Raw genomic sequence first — 23943 nt, 5'->3', positions numbered from 1 at the left:
TATGGTTTTGCACATCCACACGTTTTGGTACACATAACAAAATTTATTCCACTCATATGTGAGAAAAATACAGGGGACACTTAGGACCCAGTCGTTCAAACTCTGAGTCATCTGAGTAGTCCTTACCAAAGTAAGGAATCCCACTGAAGTACAGTGGCTGTTGGAGCAGCAGGGAAATGAGCCATCAGAAGGTGTCCGCTTGCTTCTGTGTTTGTAGGCCACAGATAATATGTTCTAGTTTATTTTACTTTATTTTGTTTTATTTTATTGGTTGGGCTGTATGCAGGATGACCATATGTCCCATTTTTACCAGGACAGTCCCTTATTTAAGCTGTCTCACTGGTGTCCTGACTCTTTTAAGAAAATGGGCAAATTGTCCCATATTTTGCCAGGCTCCTGTTCCCTGGTGTCCCGTGTCTTGGCGTGGCAACCTCTCCTGCCAGGGAGCTCCTCCACTGGGTGGCTGTCCTGTTTCCTGGAGCCCTGCACCTTGTGGCAGTAGCTGCTGATGCAGGAGAGCTCCTCTGTGGGGCAGCTGCCCCATTCCCTGGCACCCCATGCTGGCAGCCCCCACTGCTGGCGAACTCCACAACAGGGTGATTTCCTCATTCCCTGGTTCCCTACATGCTTCCCTGGAGCCCGTCCATGGCGACTGCTTCATTCCCCAGACTCCCACACCTCAGGGAGGCAGCTCCTACATCATTCCCTGTCCCTCCACCCACCAGGAGGTTTTGGAACACCACTCCCCTTCATCCTTGGTGCTTCCCCACTGGAGGCTGCAGACCCCTCATCCCTGGCTCCTCACCTTGGAGAAGCAGCCCCCCCAACGCCAAGGAGCCCAGACATGGGACAGCAGCCCTGCCCCCACCCCTGGAAGCTGGTGTCCTATATTTGCCATAGTACAATGTGATCACTCCAGCTGCCATATAATGAATGTAAAATATTTCAAAGATTTGCTTGTGTTAATGGCTGAGAGCAAGTTTGCTTTGTTTACAAACATTTGTGCCGCAGTTGCCAGGCAGCACAGATTAAAGTGGTTTATATGATTTACATGCTGTTTGTAAACAGGTTCGGGGGGCTATGCTGACAATCTTGTTGGTGCTGTCTCTGCAACTGGTCATGGAGAGTCCATCATGAAAGTCACTCTTGCAAGACTTATCCTCTTTCACATGGAACAAGGTAAGACAATCCTCACTTTGATCAATGCATCTGCATGGCTTAAATGACATGTATACACTATTCTTCTTGGCTGCAACAAGTAACAATCCATTCTTAACTGCTGAAAGGGAAGTTTATTTGCAGTACAGTATGTGGACACAGTAAAAAGTTCTGAACATACAAATGTCTCTATTTACACTTAACCCTATTTCTTAAGCTTGACAGATGACACTGTGTGCAAAACTGAGAAGAAAGCAAGATTCTTAAATAATCAGAATCATACTCCGTGTGTCTTTGGAAGCTTTTCATATACAGATCATGATGCAGGGGGGAGGGAAATGTTCAACATATTGGCTCCATTGATTAGGACGGTAGTGAAGCATTGGAACGGTCTGCCCAGGGAGGTGGTGGAGTCTCCATCCCTGGTGGTGTTTAAGTCTCTGCTCGACAAAGCCCTGGCTGGGCTGATCTGATGAGTTTGGTCCTGCCTTGGGCAGGGGGCTGGACTTGACTTTTTAGGTCTCTTCCAGCTCTATTGTTCTATGATTCTACATTTAGGAAACAGCACAATAACTCTAAATTGCAGATTCTTGTAAATTGTTTTTAATCGGTTGTGGGGAACACTATTTTATTCTCCTCATTATATTAATGTACAGCAATATTAATGTCTACTGTATGTTTGGGGCAATTTTGAAATGCAAATTCCAAAGACCCCACTGAGATTCAGAATGATTATTATGATTGATATTCACTTGAAGAGGGACTAGAATTTTATTACAGTTATAGTAATTGGCATATTTTATGGATTCATTTTATAATTTGGCACCCACTCAGACTTCCACTGCTACAATAGTAGCATGCTACAATAGTAGCATGATGAATTACTGTGAATTTTTATTCATTATTATTAAATTTAATTATTTTTGCTCATGTACCCAGATGTGAACAGCATCAGTTTGCTAATCTAATAATACTGGCTGTTTGGAAAATATGTGCTGTCAATTAGAGGCATTTTATAATGGAAACGATAAAAAGAATAATTAATGAAATGTAGTTTGCTTCCCTATGTACTGGCTTTAGTTAATCAAAGGTGCTTTGAAACTGAAATCATTAATTAACTTTGCCTTTTTGTGAACTGATCAAATGCTGTGAGAGTAGCTGAGAATCTGTGAAATGAAGTTCTTCTGAAAAGGAAAACAGGATTAATAGATTTTGTTTTTCTAAATGATAAATTTTATTCTTGGCTACCAATAACATATTCCAAGAAGACTATTATATTGTTTACCATATTTTAAAGTAAATAGGAAAGGAGTATCAGATTTTAGGTGACTTGAAGCTGGATATTTGCATTGTAGGAAAGCTTGTATTAGAGTTGGGTGAATATTTTTTTATCTATCTTTTCTTATTGCTGGACAAGACAGATTTAGGTTGGCCAAAATGTTTAGCAAGTTAGGGTTGATTTTGGTGAATGTTTTTGGCCTGAACATTTTGTTTTTTCTGCCAGTGTCAAAATGAGTCAGTTTTACATTATCAAAATGAATCATTTTGATTATTTGGAATATACTTACAAGGCGATTCACAGAAGCACAAGTGATAGTGTTGGCCTAATTCCCAAGAGGCCAGTGTTAGAGCACTCACCTTCAATGCTTTGAATCTGAGACTTAAATGTAGGTCTTCTTGCTCCCAGGTACATGCCACATGCTTCAGGAAACAGAATTATGTTTTGCCTATTTGATGTCTATTCAAGTATTTTATACAAAAAAGGAACCACTTTGGCAGCAGAGACTGAGAGCAGCCCACTTCAGAATAGCCAGTTTGCCGATAGCTAAACCACTCAAATGGCAGGGGCACACTTGAGTACAATCTGTATTCTAGGCCTGTTTTGTGACTCGAACCCTTCAGATCCAGGAGCTACAGGTTCAGATTCCCACCCTGAAGTATCTCAGGAGAGTGGCCTAACCATCTGTCTATTTGGTACAAAGGTTGGAAGGAGACAGGGAGAGGGCATTACCAGCTCTTATCATGTTATTAATCTAGCCTTTCACTTCCCTTGCTTTCATTAGAATACCTGCCATAAAATAATCTTGTGTGAAACAAAACCTCTCAGCTGAGCTAAAATGAAACTTTTCTAGTATTTTCAATTAACTGAAAAATCCAAAATATTTGGGGTTCAGTTTGATTTTTCAGAACTGTTGGTGAACTAGAAATAATTTGTTTACACCTGTGTAGCTGAGCTAACCTCAGGGGACTTCATTTATATGTTAAAAATATATCATACATATTTAAAAATAAGCAGTAATCCAATAAGTATATGCTACTTTTCTTATTTTTCTATAACATTATAAACTAACATATTCATCATCATCATCATCATCATCATCATCATCAATAACCGTGGGCTCAACACCCATTGGTGTCTGATGCCTCTCTCGCTATTTCCTTCCATCTTTCCCTATCCAGTGCAGAGTGGCTTAGTTTCTGTAGACTAGCTCCGCACCAATCTACTACATCATCTATCCATTCTCTGTGGGGTCTGCCTTTCCTAGTCAAACTGTCCATTATGCCAAATACCAGGGTCTTGATTTTTCGTTCGTCATTCATTCTGCAAATATACCCAAATAGTTGTGGCTTCCATTTTATAACCTTCTGCAGAAGGTTCTCTTTTGGCTGTACCTTTTTATATAATTCCTCATTGGTGACCTTCTGCATCCATCCTATTCTCAGAATCTTTCCATAACAACTCCTTTAGAACGCCAATATTCTTTGTTTTGAATCTTTCGTTATCACCCATGTTCACATCCATACAACATGCTGCTGAATACACACGTTTTCAAAATGCTCAGCTTTGTTCCTAAGCTAATCGCTTTGCTTTTACAAATCTTATCCATTGCCTCCAAACTTGCTCTTGCTTTCGCTGTTCTAGTCACTATTTCATTCTTACAGTCTAGATTATATTATGTTGCTCCCCGGTTATATGAACTTCTCTATATTTTCTAGTTCAATACCATTGACACTGATCTTCCTTCCTATTTCCTTATCTCCAGATACCATTGTTTTTGTTTTATCAATGTTCATAATCAGTCCGTGCTGCTTCAGTTCTTTGTTTAACACCTCCACTATTTTCGATAGATTCTCCTCATCTTCCTCAATGATAACTATATCATCTGCGAACCTCATGTTGTTAGTTCTTTTCCCATGGACAGACATCCCTTCTAACTCTTCTTTATCTTGTCCATCACTCTCTCCAGGGCCGTGTCTACACTAGCCCCAAACTTCGAAATGGCCATGCAAACGGCCATTTCGAAGTTTACTAATGAAGCGCTGAAATGCGTATTCAGCGCTTCATTAGCATGCGGGCGGCCGCGGCACTTTGAAATTGACGTGCCTCGCCGCCACGCGGCTCATCCCGACGGGGCTCCTTTTCGAAAGGACCCCGCCTACTTCGAAGTCCCCTTATTCCCATCAGCTGAGCTAACCTCAGCTGATGGGAATAAGGGGACTTCGAAGTAGGCATGGTCCTTTCGAAAAGAAGCCCCGTCGGGACGAGCCGCACGGCGGCGAGGGGCCTCAATTTCAAAGTGCCGCGGCCGCCCGCATGCTAATGAAGCTCTGAATATGCATTTCAGTGCTTCATTAGTAAACTTCGAAATGGCCATTTGTGTGCCATTTCAAAGTTTGGAGCTAGTGTAGACATAGCCTAGATGTGCGATGAAGATACTTGGCGATATTGGATCTTCTTGTCTCGTACCTCTGCTTATTTTAAACTATCTTCCCAACTCCCCGCATGTTCTCACTGCTGCCTCTGCATTATCACTGATATCTTTCAACAGCCCTATCAGTCTGCTATCCACTCCATATGACTCCAACACTGCCCGAGTCACTTTCTGATCTATACTATCAAATGCCTTTTGAAAATCAATGAAGCAAGTGTACACGTTCTTGTTCTTTTGTTGAGCTTCCTCCACTATCAGTCTTAGTGCCAATATCTGCTATATGGTACTTCTGTCTTTTTTGAACCCCGCTTGCTTGTCTGCTGTGTGTTCTTCTGTCTGCAATCTTAGTCTCTCAGTCAGTATCATCATCAGCACCTTGCCTAGATGACTCATTAGGGCAATCATTCTATAGTTCTTGCACTCCAATGTACTTCCTTTCTTGGGTATTGTCACTAGAACAGATCTTGTCCATTCCTTAGGTGCCTTCCCTTCTTTCTAGGCTATATTACACAGTTGGAATATTTCCTGCATCATGCTTTCTCTGCCGTATTTGATAATCTCTCCTGTGATCTTATCATTTCCAGGGCTGTTGTTGTTCTTTAGTCATTTCACTGCTTTTTGTGCTTCCTCCTTCAAAATATCAGTCTCGCTCTCAGTGCTTGGTGGAGATATCTCTTTCAGTTCTTCAATCAGACTCTCTGAGACACTCGGGTCCAACTGCGCTTTGTATAAATTGGTGCAATATCTCATCCATCTCTGCACAATTTTCTCCCTGTTCATGAACACTTCTTTGTTCTCATCTTTGATCGCCATCTGCTTTGCTTGCCATTTCCTTTTAATATTCCTAATTGTTTTATACATGTCCCAGGTCTTACATTCACCATAATACCTCTCTATATCTTCACATTGCTCCCCTAACCATTTCTCCCTATCCTTTCTGGCTGCTTTCCTTACCTCACTGCATTTCACCCTATATTGCTGTTCTGCCAACTCAGAAACATCTCTTCTGATCTTCAACGCTCTCTTCTCTTGAACTAACTTCAATGTTTTCTGAGTAATCCACTTCTTATTGATCTTCTGTTCTTCTGGAACAGTCTGCCCAATTGCCTCTTCTATAGCGGTGGCTATACCTGCAACTTTCTTACCTAGGTCTTTCTCTGTGGTGATATTCTTAATCTTCTCTTTGAGCGCTGCTCTGTGTGCATTCCCTGTTTTTTCCTCACATAGCCTCACCGCATCTCTTCTTTTCTTAAACTGTGTCTTACATCTTCTTTTGAGTTTTATCTTGATATTTGCAATCACTAGATTGTGGTCTGAGTCTATATCCACTCCCTGGAAAGTTTGGCACTGCTGTACGGATGTTATCCATCTTCTTTTTATCAAAATCATATTTATCATGTTCTTGGACTTCCCGTCATTCAATCACCATGTCCACTTCCTACAGTCCTTTCGTTGGAATTTAATGTTGCAGAACACCAACTCATGTTCTATAGCAAACTCTAGTAGTTTCTCTCCTCGTTCGTTTCTTTCTCCATATCCAAACCTTCCCATGAGTCTCTCCAGACCTTCATTATCTGTTCCAACCTTTGCATTCCAATCTCCTCCAATGATCAACACGTCTTTCTTCGGTATCTCCTCCCCTGACTTTGTCAAGTCTTTATAGTATAGCCCAATCTCTTCCTCTGTAGTGTCCGACGTGGTTGCATACATCTGAATGACTCAGATGTTGAACGGTTTTGCTTCAGATCTCACTACCATCATTCTTTCACTCGCCGGTTTGTATCCTAATAATGCACTTCTAGCTGTTTTGCTAAGAAGGAATCCAACTCCTGCTTCGTGCTTCATTTCGTTTCCTGACCAAATTACTTCGCAACCGCATACCTCTCCTGATGCCATCCAATGCATCTCTGCCAGTCCAAGTATATCACATCAGTATCTCTCCATCTCCTTCTGAAGCAGCTCTAATTTTCTAGTTGCTCACAGTGTTCAGGTGTTCCATGTTCCAAAGGATAGCATATGTGTTAGCTGTAATTTTCTTTCGGTAGCCAACTTATCAACCCAACCCCGATCACCTGATTGGTATCGCGGACCTTGTTTACCTGGGCGACGTCCAAGATGGCATCTTTTATCATTTAGTTGTACTGGAATCAGATTTCATTCATATTGTTGTTTGATGGTCAGCCCATCGACAGTCATCTGACCAACCCTCCTCCTTCTTCCATCCTTCCATCTGAATTCCTGTTGAGAAGTAACTGAAAGTTGTATGATTTCCTCTACACAGATTTTATTTCATTTTGATAATACTCTGTGGCACTTCATCTTTATGAAGTGGGTTCCTCCTGAATGTGGTTATTTTCTCACAAGAAATGTGTGCATGTGTTTTAAATTTCATGAGTTCTTGTTTTTAATGGTTTTGTAGAATCTTGTTTGCTTATTTACAATATCAGTTTGAGGGAAAAGGTAGGACTATTCCTCCAATGAGTTGTAAAACATTTAATAAACTAAATTAGTATAGACCCCTTATTTCCTAAAGAAATACACAGCTGGGTTACACTTTTCAGTCTTTTTTTTCTAATCAGAAAGAAAGAAACTCAGAAAGGTATCTGTATAAATGGAGGTATGACAAAGTCTAGATATGTGTCAAATTACTTCTGGCAACTCATATGTGATCATGAAAAAACAGTAAGAACAATTGATCCCATTGATCCCACTCATCCAGCCTTTACTGAACAAGGAGTTTCTCCTGGGTAAAGCCTGCACAACTAGATCTATGATTAACAGTTAAAAATTACAGAGATCTTCATTTAGGCAACATCCACACGAGATGGTTTTGTCAACAAAACACCAACCCATGGAGCATCCACATTCCCAAGGCATTCTCTTGACAGGAAAGCAACAGAACACTGTTCTTTTATTATCTTAGCATTATCCCACTCCCCACGAGGCAGAGCACCTCTGTTAACAGAAAAGGGCCTCCAGGGTTCCATGCAAGTGCCCACAGGATGCACCATCCGCCTCAATCAGAGCTGTATAGTCCCTGGCTCTGGCCATTCTTAAAGCTGCAGGGAGACCGGAAAACCCTGTGTCAGGAACCTGAGAATGTGGATGCAGCAGAGCCACCACATGCGCTCACTCACACCCTTGCAACTGCTCCATTCCCTAGAATGGGACCAGAAGGCCGAAGGACAGGCACCACAAGGCCCCTGGGCCCTCACAGAACTAACCTGAGAGGTCCCAGGACCTACCTTGGGGTACCAAGAGGTAGGCCCCCTCCTGTACTGGGGCTGAGGTCCAGGCCCTCCTGGACCTGTGGGGCAAGAAAGAAACCCTCCTTAACTCCAAGACAAAGCACTGCAATGCCCCCACATACACCTGGATGATCACCTCACTTGCCAAACAGAGCCACCCCACCTGGACCATGGAGCAGGTGCCAGACGAAGATCTTGGGCAGGACCAGTGACCTGTCCCTACTACAGGGAGCAGCATCAGCTCCTGATGGGGGATAACACATCCCTTCCACCCATGTTGACACGGCACAGGAGGCCCCCCTTCACTGCAACCAGAGCCCAAAGAGGAGGAGCAGCACCCCAGGACCCAATCCCCACCAGAGTCAAAGGTGGACAAGACATCTGGAGCCGGCAGCGGCAGCATGTTGGTCATCCAGCTGTAGTTAGTTCCTGCAAACCGGACCATCTCCAGGGCATTCTAGGCGCTTGTCAAGGGTCCTTTCAGTAAGTACCCTGCACGTTACACACTCCAAGTTGCAGAAGGTGGGTGGAGATGGAGTGTGCTGTGAGCATCTCCCAGCTGTCTCCGGTGGGACATCAGGATGTCCTGGGATGTGAAATCACATGCAAGAGAGGGTGTCCCACCTGGACCCAGCAGGCAGCCCCCAGGAACAGGTGTCAGCCTGCTGCCAGCCTCTTGGGAGGCTGGATGAGCCCCAGGCCCTGGGGTGGGAGGCCCTGCCAGCACCTGCCACACCTGGAGGCAGGCTAGCAACACAGGTACCAGCCTGACTCCAGATACAGTGAGGAGTGTGGCTCCTGGCACATAGGCATGCCTGCCGGTGGGAGGCAGAATCTACTCCCATGGACAGTGCCACAAGCTTCAGCTGTGTTGGAGTGGGGTCCTGGGGAGGACCAGGCTGCACCCAATTCAGCCACCATCCATGAAGGGACCCCTCTGTGGCCAGACACACCCCACTACACGCTGATAGCCCATCAAGTGGGGGTGGGGGGGGCAGGGTCAAAGAGGCCACTATGATCAGACTAGTCACTGAGGCACTGCAGTCACGGTGCAGTAGGGCCCACTGTGCAGGCCATACATGGCTGTGTTCCCAGGACAATCCCATCCTGTGGGCTGAGGGTGTTGGTTGCTGCTCACAGTGGGGGGCAGTGCCTTAGGGTGTGTGTTGCATGAATGACTCACCATCTCTCCTCCTTGTCTTCCCTACAGCTGAACCCACCCTGGGTGGTGGGCCCAGCTGGGTGTCTTGTCTCTGGATGGCAGGGGAGCACCAGTCACAGAGCTCCAGGAAGGTGTCCTTGCACATTCGGAAGTTCTGGAGCCACTGCTAGTTGTTCCACTGCCCTATAACCAGTTGGCCCAACCAATCAGAACTGGTGCAGTACCTCCAGATCTGCCTGTGCACCCTGGAGCAAGCACAGGTGGGACTGTGTTGCAGCAACAGCAAGGTTCTCAAAGCTGGTGTCTGGCTTGCCCTCCCAGAGGAAGAGGAGGATGGCCATGAGGAGGTGCAGGAGGTGCTGAAGCACCTCTGGGTGGGGCCAGTGCCAGCCCAGGGTTGTTCTGGTACCATGGCTAGCTGAAAAGTACTGTGTCTCTCAGCAAGTGTCAAAGCCCTGCTCTAGTAGCTATGTTGCCTCTTTTGAGCTATGTCTACACGTGAAGCCTACATCGAAGTAGCCTATTTCGATGTGGCGACATTGAAATAGGCTATTTCGATGAATAACGTCTACACGTCCTCCAGGGCTGGCAACGTCGATGTTGAACATCGACGTTGCGTAGCACCACATCGAAATAGGCGCTGCGAGGGAACGTCTACACACCAAAGTAGCACACATCGAAATAAGGGTGCCAGGCACAGCTGCAGACAGGGTCACAGGGCGGACTCAACAGCAAGCCGCTCCCTTAAAGGGCCCCTCCCAGACACAGTTGCACTAAACAACACAAGATCCACAGAGCCGACAACTGGTTGCAGACCCTGTGCATGCAGCATGGATCCCCAGCTGCAGCAGCAGCAGCCAGAAGCCCTGGACTAAGGGCTGCTGCACACAGTGACCATAGAGCCCCACAGGGGCTGGAGAGAGAGCGTCTCTCAACCCCTCAGCTGATGGCCGCCATGGCGGACCCCACTATTTCGAAGTTGCAGGACGCGCAACGACTACACGGTCCCTACTTCGACGTTGAACGTCGAAGTAGGGTGCTATTCCTATCCCCTCATGGGGTTAGCGGCTTCGACTTCTCTCCGCCTAATGTCGATGTTAACATCGAAATAGCGCCCAACATGTGTAGCCGTGACGGGCGCTATTTCAAAGTTAGTGCCGCTACTTCGAAGTAGCATGCACGTGTAGACACGGCTTTGGAGATAGGTATGGCTTAGCATGGGCAGAGAATGGTGCCTGGTGCAGGGGGCTTTAAGGGCACATCTTGCAAGGGCACCCCAAAGTGATTGCAAGCCATGTGACTCTGTCTGATGTTGTTCTGGGGCTGTTCTGTTGAGAAAGCAGTTGGGCAGTCTGGCTGCTCTCTGTGGACAGAGCAGATGGCTTTTTCAATCCGCTTTGGTATCTGGTCTCAGTCTGTTGACAGATGTTTTGTCAGAACATATCTTCCAACAGAAACATCTGTCAACAGATCATTCTAGTCTAGATGGAGCCTTAGAGGCCAGAATTACAAGGTGCTAAGAGCCCTCAGCCGCCACTGAAGGTGCGGGGAGTTGACAGTGATCATCTGTAGTGATAAGTAAAATGTGTACCTTTTACTTGTCACAGTGTTAGAGAATACTACAAGATCAAAGCTTTGGAATACAAGACTTTAGATGCTTTTTGTATGCACTAAAATTGTATTCAAGAGACAAGGTAGATGAGGTAATACCGTTCATTGGACCAGCTTTGTCTGGTGAAAAAGACAAGCTTTTGAACTACACAGACCTTTTCTTCTTCACATTGTCTCTTTAATATCCTAGGATCAGCATGTTTACGACAACACTACATTGCTGTATTATGATAGTAATAACCATAAATTGCTGTATTTCTATCATCAGTAATACTGGGGCACAAAATAGCAGTGGAAGCTGTTCTCTAGAAATGTTGAAGCATTTATTTTACTCTACGCATGTTCTCCAAGGGGAATATTAATACAACTTTGTCAGTGGAAAACTCTACAGGTAAATAAATATAACAGTGTATATTCCTTTGGAATCTTTCAAGCCAAATGACACCAGCTTTATGGGGCTTTCTTCTTGAATTTAATTACTTGATAATATCTATCTATCTACCTATCTAACCAACTGATAGAATTTTCCTGTAAGTTAGTTTTACAAAATCCTATAAAAATAATATCATTGGCCGTTGAATTCTATCTAATGTTGAAGCAACTTTTATATAATGCTGTTAATTTTCAATAGACATTTGTTGACTTCAGCCTATGAAATCTGTAGGGCTTTTTTCCTAACTGTATGAAAAAGTAAATTGTTATAATTCTAAATATGGAGATAATAATTGGATGTGTAACACAGATGCAAGCATACATATCCTGTAGTTTCACAATTTATTTTAATTAGCAAAAGCATATTTTTATTCAAAGCCATCATCATCTTAGATATGATATTATGAGCTATGTCTTATTTTCAGTTTTCAGATATGGCCTATCATTAGGATGACATGACAGCTCCAATTGTGTCAGCATGTCACATTACACAACATAACTGATTGTTATGTCAAATCTGTCAGGCTGAATGGGACAGGATTTGCTAACACAGTATAAAAGTTTCCAAATGATTTTAGCAAATACTTCCTACTCTATTTAAACTCCAAAAAAATGAATTGATGAATCTGTTCAGTCGAACTCACTCAATATTTAACTGCCTCAGAAGGGTAGACGTGTTAGTCTGTAGCTTCACAAATAGCGAGGTGTCCTGCAGCACATTAGAGACTAACAAATTTACAAGGTCATGAGTTTTCATGAAGAAATGAGGTCTTACCCATGTTATTTAACTGCATAACTTATCGCTTTCCAGATCTGCACACCGCAAGTTCCTACATGTGTGGATCTCTCCAGTACTGTGCTGAAGTGGAATTGTCTGTGGGGCACCAACACCACAGATCCAGTCTTGGCACAGCCTTTATTTTTATTTAAAATGATTTTCAAGTTGTTATGTTTTACCATCATGGGTTTTGTTCTGGCAGCTATAGTCTTAAGTTCAACAGCATTACCTCTGTTTGTTTTAAATGTAATGCTCTTACGAACACATGAAAACATAGACCATCAATACATGCAAACACAAGAACAAGGTCTACTATCTATTTTCAGTTTTATTAATGTTACCGATAGAGTTGTGGATATCCTCGTGTGTACAATGACAAAATATATCCATACACAAAAGTTATAACTACAGACAACTCACATCTTTCTAGATAATGTTAGGGTCTGACGGGTCTCTCATTGATTGATCATCAGTAGAGGGATGACTCCTGCAGAAGTTTTCTCATAGGAAGTTCAGTTTGCTCACTCTGAGCACCTCTTATTTTATAATGTGATTCTACCTCTACCTACATTTTGTGCACGTACATGAAAGTGTCAGCCCTCTTTTTCCTTATTGTTCTGGTGTCTCCTAGAAAGCTGAGGGAGTCCTTCTCCTATGGGTTTGTATTGTTCCTGTCTCATTAGCATTGATGCACAATCTATATGCTGTGTTAAGACACATAAGAGACAGATGTGCCTCTAGGTTGCATTATTTGTGACTTAAAATTAATCTTCCAGATAATTTATTGCAGTATTGCCCCCTGGTGCCTCTTTTCCAATAATTGGGTTATTCTTTGGTCATTTACATCCTCATGTCTTATCTAAAAGGCCTAACACAGCTTAGTTGAAATCTTGCAGCCCTCAGCCCAAGGGTCTTACATTTTATCCTTCCTTAATTATATATCAAATATGTTATTATTCCTTTTAAATGCAGATCTTATTCTTCTGTCATTCTGCAACTTGTCTCTTCCTGGTTGTGTTATTGTTGAAGCAATGTTACACATAGAAAGGACAACAGGTTGATTGTCTAATGCTTGTGCTGTATTTACACACTGTAAGTGTTGGGTCAAATGATTAATTAATATGGCCCACACTGGGAGGAAAGGGGGTAGAATGTAGGTAGCTGTAGAGAAGTGCAGCCTCCTTCTCTGCAGAAAATCCCTGGAGGAGATAGTACAGTCCCATGTGTTATCACCTGCGTAGAGCCTCCCTCTTACCAGAAGACTTGTGGACTGTAACAGTTGAGGAACCAAGCAAGAGGGGCTGGGATTACAGTTAGTTAAGAGGCACAGGTCCTCCTGCAGATCTGCAAGAATGTTGCATGTTAAAGAGATGCCTTCTTGCAAACCTCACTTCCACTACTGCATGACACAAGAATTTTATAAAGTACTATTTGAGTACTATGCGAGGAGAACTCTACAAAGTAGTGCTTTGTTTCCCACAGCCTCTTACTTCAGGACTACAAGTGAACATACATAAATCTACTATATACATGGGGTGGGGAGGAAACAGGACTGAAAAGGTGCAAACTCAGTGTAAACAAGGAAAGCATAATAATCAGAAAGCTGGATATTCACAGTTTAAAATGTTAATTAAAATCTCTTAGAACAAACCAGGAAGAAGGTTAAAGAGTAATTGGTAATGTAAATCATATTTTAAAGCTGCAGGACTGGATAACTTGGGAAGTTGCAGGAAAAAGATAAAACCATATGTTATACCAGTATTTTAAAATAGCAATTATAACTATAAGTCAGTTAGCCTGACATTCGTCCCAGAAAAATCATAGAAAACTGGCATAATTAAATAAACAGTAAATATGGTTCTGTGGAAAATAGGTCTTGTCAAGCAAACACTCTTTTTTACGAGATTACAAGTTTGGCTGACAAAGATAACTATTGACATAATATATCTAAACTTCTGTAAGGTATTTATTACTTCACCAAATTCTGGTTACACAAAGCCTGTAAAAATTAGTGCAGCACATCTTATACAGATTAAAACAGAGATTAAAAATTACATCATGTTCAATATGAAACTTGCTAAGGCCCCTCTTTTCTAAAAGTGAGGGTAATTAACCACTAAAACAACATGCCTAGGGATGTGCTGGATTCTTCACTGCTTGTAGTCTTTAAATCAAACTGAATGGTTGTTTTAAAGATATGCTTAGTTCAAAAGAAAGTTATGGGAATAGTACAGGAATGACGTTGTTATGTTATACAGGAGACGAGAGCAAACAATGACAATGGTTCATTTGTCCTTAAAATCTGTGAATCTGTAGACCATTGCAAGTGATGAGAAGAAGTCCATCAAGCCTTATGTTCAACATCTTTATTAATGACCCGCATGAGGGACTGGATTGCACCCTCCACAAGTTTGTGGATGATACAAAGCTAGGGGGAGAGGTAGGTATGTTGAAGGGTAGACATAGGATTCAGAGTGACCTGGATAAATTGGATGACTGGTCCAAAAGAAATCTGATGCATTTCAACAAGGAGTAGTGTAGAGTCCTGCACTTGGAATGGAAAAATTCCAAATATTGTTATAGGCTGGGAACCAATTAGCTAAGCAGCAGTACATCGGAAAGGGACCTAGGGATTATGGTGGATGAAAGGCTGGCTATGAGTAAACAGTGTGCTCTTGTAGCCAAGAAGGCTAACGGCATATTAGGGTGCATTAGGAGGAGCATATTGAACAGATCTAGAGAAATGGTTGTTCCCCTTTATTTGGCACCGGTGAGGCCACATCTCAAATATTGGCCATGTCTACACTAGCCAAAAACTTCGAAATGGCCATTCAAATGGCCATTTCGAAGTTTACTAATGAAGTGCTGAAATACATATTCAGCGCCTCATTAGCATGTGGGCGGCCACGGCACTTCGAAATTGACACGCCTCGCTGCTGCACGTCTCGTCCTGACGGGGCTCCTTTTCAAAAGGACCCTACCCTCCCATCAGCTCATGGGAAGAAGGGGACTTTGAAGTAGGCAGGGTCCTTTCAAAAAGGAGCCCCATCGGGACGAGCTGCGCGGCGGTGAGGTGCATCAATTTTGAAGGGCCGCGGCCGCCCGCATGCTAATGAGGTGCTGAATATGCATTTCAGCGCTTCATTAGTAAACTTCGAAATGGCCATTTGTGTGGCCATTTCGAGGTTTGGGGCTAGTGTAGTTGTAGCCATTGTGTCCAATTTTGGGCCCCCCCCAGTATAAAAAGGAGGTGAATGAGCTGCAGCAGGTTCAACAAGGGGCAACAGATATTATTAAGGGGCTGGAGCACATGACCTGTGAGGATAGGCTGAGGGATTGGGGCTTGTTTAGTACAGAAGAGAGGACTAAGGGGTGATTTAATAGCAGCCTTCAACTTCCTGAAGGGGAGCTCTAAAGAGGATGATGAGAAACTGTTCTTAGTGGTGTCAGATGACAGAACAAGGAGCAATAATCTGAAGTTACAGAAGAAGTGGAGTAGGTTGGATATTAGGAAAAACGACTTCACCAGGAGGGTGGTGAAGCATTGGAGTGTGTTGCCTATAGAGGTGATGGATTCCATCCATCCTTGGAGGTTTTTAAGTCCCAGCTTGACGAGGTCCTGGCTGGGATGACTTAGTTGTGGCTGATCCTGCTTGAAACAGGGGGCTGGACTAGATGACCTCCTGAGGTTCCTTCCAGCCCTATGATTCTATGATATGTACACCAAATTACCTTTTGATGCTGCACAGGTAGATTGAGGATTGAAAGTGGTGCTATCAGACTGCATATGTATTTGCAGATAAAAGCAATATTCTCTCTATTCTACTATTCTGCTGGCATTGTTAATAAATCTGGTTGGATCCTCAAAACCAAACCATTTTGTGAAGACATTTCAGTGATGACTTCATTAGAACTGTTTTTAGTTCCAGCAGAAACAGACAAGTGCCCACACTTCTACAACTTCTGCACATGGATTTGTATTCTGGCACTTAATCCACCTGCAATGTAGACCTGCCTTATTTAAGAAGTGGTGGAAGCCAGAGATTAGGGGGTCAGTATTTCTAGGTTTTATTTCTGTCTCTGTTACTCTGTAAGGGCTGAATTGTCCTCTGTCTTTTCGTGGGTTCACACAGAGGAGCGTGTTGTAATATTTCTGTAATGGCAGTCCAGCTGGCATAGACTATTCAGACTCTGTTTCCTTTGGAGAAGGACAAGAAAGAGGAGAGCTCATGATCTTCCATCACTCTCTGAATGGCCAAGCAGACTGTTGGGGACACTGTAGACCATCCTAGCAGATATTAGGAAAAACTGCTTCACCAGGTGCGTGGTGAAGCATTGGAATGCGTTGCCTAGAAAGGTGGTAGATTCTCCATCCCTTGAGGTTTTTAAGTCCTAGCTAGACAAGGTCCTGGCTGGGATGACTTAGTAGCGGTTGATCCTGCTTGAAGCAGGGGGCTGGATTAGATGACCTCCTGAGGTCCCTTCCAGCCCTATGATGCTGTGATTCTGTGATCCTCCTGGGTCTTATAATGGAAACTGTACATAACCTGAAATATGTGTGTCACTACCAGTTTGTCTATAACAATCTGTAAACTAAGTACATAAATACAAAAATGGGGGGAGGCTCTCTTTTTACCGACATTGTTTATTGGAAGTATTTCCTAATATCGGCTTCATTGTATAGAATCAATTAATAATTATTTATGCAAAATAATAAAAAAAGGCCAGATCTGGAAAGTGCTCATTGGAGCCAAGTTCACAAAAAACCTCAGCTGACATTTAGGCAGCTAAAATGAGGCAGGGGCTTTAAAAGTGCTGTGCATCCTGCAGCTCCCCTTTGACTTCAGTGGCAGATGTCGGCAGCTGTGCTTTTTTTGCCAATCCAAACCAACACCTCCTATTTTCTGAAAGGGGTGAAACATCCAAAAATGCATGTAAAATGGAGCTGACCATCAGCAAGGAGAACTGTACAGAACGTGCAGTGCCTCTGTGTTGCCAATAGAGGGGAAAGAAATGGTTGGAATATATGTGATATTTTTGTAAATAATTTACATGAGTTTCTTTGACCTTTCAAATAGCTTCAAAAATGTGAAACAAGCAGCAAAACTTAGCTGTTACTCAGTAACTACAAAGCAGTGTGAGACTGGCATGCAACTGCCACATTTCTATTAATACAGAAACCTGACCTTTGGCGTTCTTAGAGTCCCATATCTGAAACTTTGACTATCCATCAGAGGTTGCCAAAATGTCATCCGCCATTTACCAAGTTTCAGTGGTTCAAGTGCCACAGATGAGATTTGCAAAACAAACCAAAAAAATAAGTTAAATTGGTGGGTTGCTTACACCTACTAGTAGCTGGCCAAAATTTTCTACTCCAGGTGACCTGAGCCACCTTTGTCCTGGAATTTCTAAAGATAGCCTGTTTGCTATAATTGAACCAGGACACTTTCAGCAGTCTCACTGGGAAGATCCTTTCTCTTAGAACTTTGGGTTTCTAACTTTGTGAAACTCAACTCTTCCTCATCATCTCAGAAATGAAAGACCAAATATAAATTTGAAACCAAATCACATTGCAGGCTAGATTTCTCGTCAGACAATAAAGCCAAATATCAAAGAGACTTTGTCTTTGAAAAAAAGAAAAAAACTACATTTCCCTCTTTGAAAGTTCTTACTTGGCTGATTTAAGCTACCTTTTCCAGTTGAATTACCTGGACATTATAGGGTATGAGAGTCACGTCATATTAAACATAACAGAATTTTCACCATGTCCTTCTCAGGTAGATGCTTTCAAAATGAAATGGAAAAAAGGAGAAATCATGGTTTTCCATTCCAGACTGTGGACTTGGAGTGGCTAACGCTAGACAAGAGATAAATCAAGAGAAGCTCTTTATAATTACATCCAATTCAACTAGGGCTTGACCTGGACTAGCCTGTAGTGGCTTAGCAAGCTGGTACTTCATAGAAGGTTACCATCACATTCTCTGGTATCCCTGTTTTCATTTTAAAAATAATAAGTCTCCAGTGGATACAGTTGTAAGGAAATATTCAGAATCTTCACTGAGCTCAAATAGCACACTGTTGTTTGTAGGGCTTTGCAGTAAGGAAGAATAGCTGAGAGAGATCTACTCAGTGCACAGCAATAGTCAAAAAAGCAAACGATGTTAGAAATCATTAAAAAATAGATAGAAAATAGGACAGAGAATATCTTATTGCCTCTATATAAATTCTTAGTATGCCCACCTTTTGAATGCTGTGTCCAGAAGTGGAAGCCTCAAGTCAAAAAAAGCATCTTGGCTTTAGAAGAAGTTCAGACAAGGGCAACAAAAATTATTAGGTGCGTGGAATGGCTGCCCTAAGAGAAGAGATTAATAAGACTGGGAGTTTTCAGCTTAGAAAAATGGAGACTAAAAGGTGTATAAAATCATGACTGTTGTAGAGAAAATGAATAAAGAAACATTATTTATTGTTACCAAAATGCAAGAACAAGGGGGCACCAAATGAAATTAGTAGATAACAGGTTTAAAACAATTACAATGAAGTATTTTTTCAGACAACTCAGTCAGCCTCTGAAACTCCTTGCCAGAGAATGTTGTAAAGAACTAGATAAATTCATGGAGAATAGGTCCATCAATGGGTTTTCTTCTGGGTATTCAGGAATCATTTCCCTTGCCTCTCTTTGACAGAAGCTATGAATGGACAATGAGATGGATCACTTTGGCCGTGTCTACACTTATGAAAGACTTCAAAATGGTCACACGAATGGCCAAATCAAAGAATACGAATGTGGTACTGAAATGAATATTCAGCACCTCATTAGCATTCTGCTGGCCACAGCACTTTGAAAGTGCCGTTTTCCACTCACGCACAGCTCATCTACATGGGTTCCTTTTCAAAAGGGTCCTGTAGGCTTAGTAATCCCCTTATTCCTATCAGCTGATTTAGAAATCTGTGGGGTCCTTTCTGTAACGCCCCCTAGGGTTCGGGCGGTCCTTGGGAGGAGCCTGATAGGGAAGGCCCCGAGACATTACAATTGGGGTTTCCAAAGGATGATTAATACAATGAATAGAATTACACCTACCAAGAAAACCACAACTCCCTGAGGGGTTTCTAGGTCCCAGTAATTATCTAAGATAGTCCAGGAGTTAGGATGGGTTATATTAATTGACCCCCTACCCTTTATTTTAATAATAATAAAGTCTTGATTCTTTAGAAATGACAACTATATTGTTTAATGAATGAATAAACTATTTAACATAACAAGCAGTTTACAATTCTTTATTCCTTATTACTATGTATATACTTGTATTTTTCAGCTATTGAATTCTAGTTTCTATATTACTAAGTGAATTTTGCAGTTAACAACTTACACTATCAGAATTACTAAACCCTTTCTGTAACTATGAACTGAAACTTATCACTCTATTACATGTATACTTACAACCTTATACTTACAAGTCCTATGCTAATTAGTAGAAACATTACGTGTTGTGGTGGATTCGGTTACGAGGCCTGAGTTGTGCCTGGAGTTCCAGGGGAGGTGGTCAGACAGGTGATCAGTCTGCTTGACCAGCGCTTGGAGATACGTGCGCTGCTACCTCCTCGAGCACCAGTTGGGCAGGGTCTTTTATACCCTCCCCAACCGCCCCCTCCCCTCATGAAAGTGGGGTGATTTAGACAAGCCAATCAGGGAAACAATTTGGTGACATGCTGGGTTGCTACCTAAGTTCGCTTTTTTAAGGTTAGAGCCTGAGATTTAGGTGCGAAAGTTTGGCGCGAATAACTTTGGTATTCTGCCTGACAACAGGATGAAGTTTGAGGCCTAGTCAGAGTGTGTGGCAATGCCTGCCTCGTGAGCATGGCCTGGCCAAATGCAGACACTTGCTTAACACTTTCGAAAAGGACACCCATGTAGACGAGCCACACGCGAGCGAAACGCAGCACTGTTGAAGTGCTGCAACCGGTGGCATGCTAATGAGGTGCTGAATATTCATTTCAGTGCCTCATTTGTATTCTTTGATTTGGCCATTAGCATGGCCATTTTGAAGTTTTTTGTAAGTATAGACATAGCCTTCATGATTACTTGTTCTGCTCATTCCCTCTGCTATACCTGGCTTTGGCCACTGTGAGAAGATGGGCTATTGGGCTACCTGGACCTTTTGTATGATCAGATACATCCGTTTGTATGTTCATATGAGATCTGAACTCTCTCACCCAACAATCCTCTCCCACATGTCCCTTGAGTCAATAGACTTAAGGAAAGATCCCAAGGAAGCAATGGGCACCACTAAAGGAATACAAACCCTGCAAAGCCCAGTGTGGAGTCCAGTCCCTACCGGAGAGAAGCCAAACCTAAGTATCCATACTGCACCAAGCAGGAGACAAGCCCAAGGAACGCAGCAGAGCTAAAAGGAGCACATCAGAGCATTCACAAGTTGACTCCAGAGTCCAATAGGCTAAAATCCTATATTTTCCCCTGGTCCTACTAACTAGATTTTAATTCCATTTTTGAAGCAAAGATACTTAAGCATTTTCAGACAGACTTACCAAGTACACTCCAACTGCTCTCTTTTTCTCCAACAGTTCCAAGCACCTGTAAATCCAGCTCCTAGATTCATTTGGAAAGAAAGTCTGTACCACTGTTCTTTAAAATTATGTCCAGTTCTACAAAGACCACTAAGCAGACAGAACACTGTGGCCAAGTGAAGCTTATTGCAGGATCGGAACCTTTGTGTTTCACTTTTAGACCTCTAACCCCTAAACAGTTGTTTATATTTTTAATATGTTTTCTTTCCTGGTGTTCCAAATGTTGGAGGATATTATTATCTGCCAGCTACCTTCCAACAGTGCTTGACCAGATAAGTGGGTCCAAACCTACATGAGAGAAAATTACTGGTTAAAATAATTGTTTATTTTAACTATTAATCTGTTGTGTGGATGCAGGAGAGCCAGAGATGCATTACACAGCTTTATTAGTCTCAGTTTAATTGGAATTGCTTTCTTTTTTAGTGCAAATTTCTTTCAGAGGAGAGGAAACGCAAGTGAGCACTGCTTGTGCAGCAAAGTTGCTGCAGCTGAACTGCTTCCAAAATTAGTCCAATTCTGAAGGCTGGTTCTGCATGATATTCCCAGAGAAATGCCTACAAAAATAAACCTTGACATGGTTTTGTCTTCAATTGCATTATTAAGAAACAAGCTTAGGGATGTGAGTTTTGCAATTTCTAGACGATTACAATCCTGTGATTTTTGTTATACCCCCTCTGAGATTTTTTTTTAAACAAAGACTGTCGTGAATTAAAAAAGTAAAGTTAATGCGATCTGACAACTAGTGATGCTTTTAGCCTTGTAAAATTGATGGTTTTCCTTGCAGGTATGTATCTGAAAGGAGCTAAAAGTGACAATTTTAATTCATTTTGCCTAAAGCAAATACTCTAAGTTAAGAGTCTCATTTAAGTAAAAATAAAACTTTTTAAAAATAACATCGACTGTTGCATATGCAGTTTACTGGGGAAACATAGGAGACATTTTAAAAACAGCTGATATCATCTGCCAGATTTTAGAATCTAAAATAAAATAAAATAAGCCAATGTGTTTTAGCAAATAAAAGACGGTATCAGTGGTTAAAGTTTTCTTTATAAAAAAAAAAGTTTTTGTAAGATACATAAAGGATTTCTGAGCATGGGGTGCCCTAAAACTAAAGGGTCATATTCTGCCATTGATTTCAGTAGGGCTTTTTGCAGAGTAAGGTAAAAGTAAGAGTCTGAGTAAGAGTAGGCAATCTGAGCCCAAAAACTTGGTGAACAGGAAGGTTTAGCCTTGTTATGGGCTTTCCTACACTTAAGCTGCGTCTACACGTGCACGCTACTTCGAAGTAGCGGCAGTAACTTCGAAATAGCGCCCGTCACGTCTACACGTGTTGGGCGCTATTTCGAAGTTGAAATCGACGTTAGGCGGCGAGACGTCGAAGTCGCTAACCCCATGAGGGGATGGGAATAGCGCCCTACTTCGACGTTCAACATCGAAGTAGGGACGTGTAGACGATCCGCGTCCCGCAACATCGAAATAGCGGGGTCCTCCATGGCGGCCATCAGCTGGGGGGTTGAGAGATACTCTCTCTCCAGCCCTTGCGGGGCTCTGTGGTCACCGTGGGCAGCAGCCCTTAGCCCAGGGCTTCTGGCTGCTGCTGCTGCAGCTGGGGGTCCGTGCTGCATATACAGGGTCTGCAACTAGTTGTTGGCTCTGTGTATCTTGCACTGTTTAATGAAAGTGTGTCTGGGAGGGGCCCTTTAAGGGAGCGACTTGCTGTTGAGTCCGCCCCGTGACCCTGTCTGCAGCTGTGCCTGGCTCCCTTATTTCGATGTGTGCTACTTTGGCGTATAGACGTTCCCTCGCTGTGCCTATTTCGATGTTGGGCTGAGCAACGTCGAAGTTGAACATCGACGTTGCCAGCCCTGGAGGACGTGTCGACGTTATTCATCGAAATAGCCTATTTCGATGTCGCAACATCGAAATAAGCTATTTCGAAGTTGGGTGCACGTGTAGACGTAGCCTTATAGTCCTGTCGCACACAGCTGCACCATTGCCACTGTGGCGCTGATTGAAAACTCTTTCTACACTGACTCCCATCCACATAGGTACTCTGCCTCTTTGAGTGATAGTAGTTAAATTGATAACTGAAGCCCTTCCATCAATATAGCATCATCGACATCAGGAGTTAGGTCAATATCACTGTGGTGCTCAGGGTGTGGATTTTCCATTCCCACAAAGGACGTTGTTATAGTGATTTAACTGTATAGTGTAGACCAAGGTTTAGCTTTATGCTAGCCCTTAATGTTTTGGGTTTCTCATCCATAGACAAGAGTGCAATTCTTTGTGCTTCAAGTTTGATGCTTTTTTACTTATATACCTGAATAAAACACGCACACAGAGACAAAGACTCCTGCTTTCATTATTGGAGAGGCAGAAGAGTTTATGAAATATACTGGAAAAATAAGAGAAATTTTCTATAAGTATATGAATTTTATACATCCAAAGAATTCTGTACACCCAAAGGATTTTATGTACCCTTTTCCTTCATGGCAGTCTTTGGACTGGTCTAGCTCGAGAAATCCTGGTAGCTTGACTCCAGTGAAGCCATGCAGATCAGGAGCTCTGGGCCAAATTCTTCCATCTGCTCTGCCGGTTTAAATCCAATAAACATTTTTATGGAAATTTTGTTGTCTACACTGTGACAAACAGAAGTGATGACCTCAGATGACCTTCTCATTTCCAACCTTGGGGCCTCCCATATCCAACAGGACAAGCAGACAAACAGTCGCCATGTAAAGGCACATACAAGGTTGAAATCCTTTAACAATAACAAATTACCTTGGGTAATCACGGGAAAAATCCAATCAAATTTCAAATATATATTCGTGATTGAAGGAGAAAACTAAATCTCAGGTTGCTAGTTCAACAGGAATACGGAAATTAACTGTTAAAAGCATCAGTACATAAATCCTCATAAAGATGTTTGGATTGTTATAAAGAACTGATCAGAAACATTAGGAGGTCATTGGTCATATGACAAAGACTGATTGAAAAATTTCTTAAAAATAAAAAAGTCCCATTTGATTTTAGAGATTTGTTTTTAAACTGGTAAGATGTCCAATTAAATGTGGACTGTTTAACTTTTTCATTTAGTGTTTTCTGCCTCTTTGTATTTCCTCTGTTTGGGTGGAATATGATTAAGCTGACCGGTTGACTTGGATACTCTGAAATACAGTACCATGAACACAAAGCAGTAAAAACATACCCATATAGTTTTGTGCCATCTATGGTGCACCCAATCTCCATACCCCAGAT

The 23943-nt window shown here is 42.4% G+C and overlaps 1 protein-coding gene across 2 annotated transcripts in view; it reads left to right on the top strand.

Annotated features, from left to right (window-relative positions):
- Positions 1-23943, top strand: part of LOC142010532 (isoaspartyl peptidase/L-asparaginase-like) — a 240730-nt gene that overhangs the window by 204632 nt on the left and 12155 nt on the right. For both annotated transcript variants that reach the window (XM_074988881.1, XM_074988879.1), the window contains exon 6: positions 1069-1179. In XM_074988881.1, coding sequence (XP_074844982.1) covers positions 1069-1179 — 111 coding nt within the window. The remainder of the gene's footprint in view (positions 1-1068; positions 1180-23943) is intronic.

The sequence above is a fragment of the Carettochelys insculpta genome, chromosome 3, assembly GCF_033958435.1.
Source record: "Carettochelys insculpta isolate YL-2023 chromosome 3, ASM3395843v1, whole genome shotgun sequence".
Classification (NCBI taxonomy): domain Eukaryota; kingdom Metazoa; phylum Chordata; order Testudines; family Carettochelyidae; genus Carettochelys; species Carettochelys insculpta.
The sequence above is the reverse complement of the archived record's forward strand: the minus strand, read 5'-3'. Positions and strand labels throughout refer to the sequence as shown.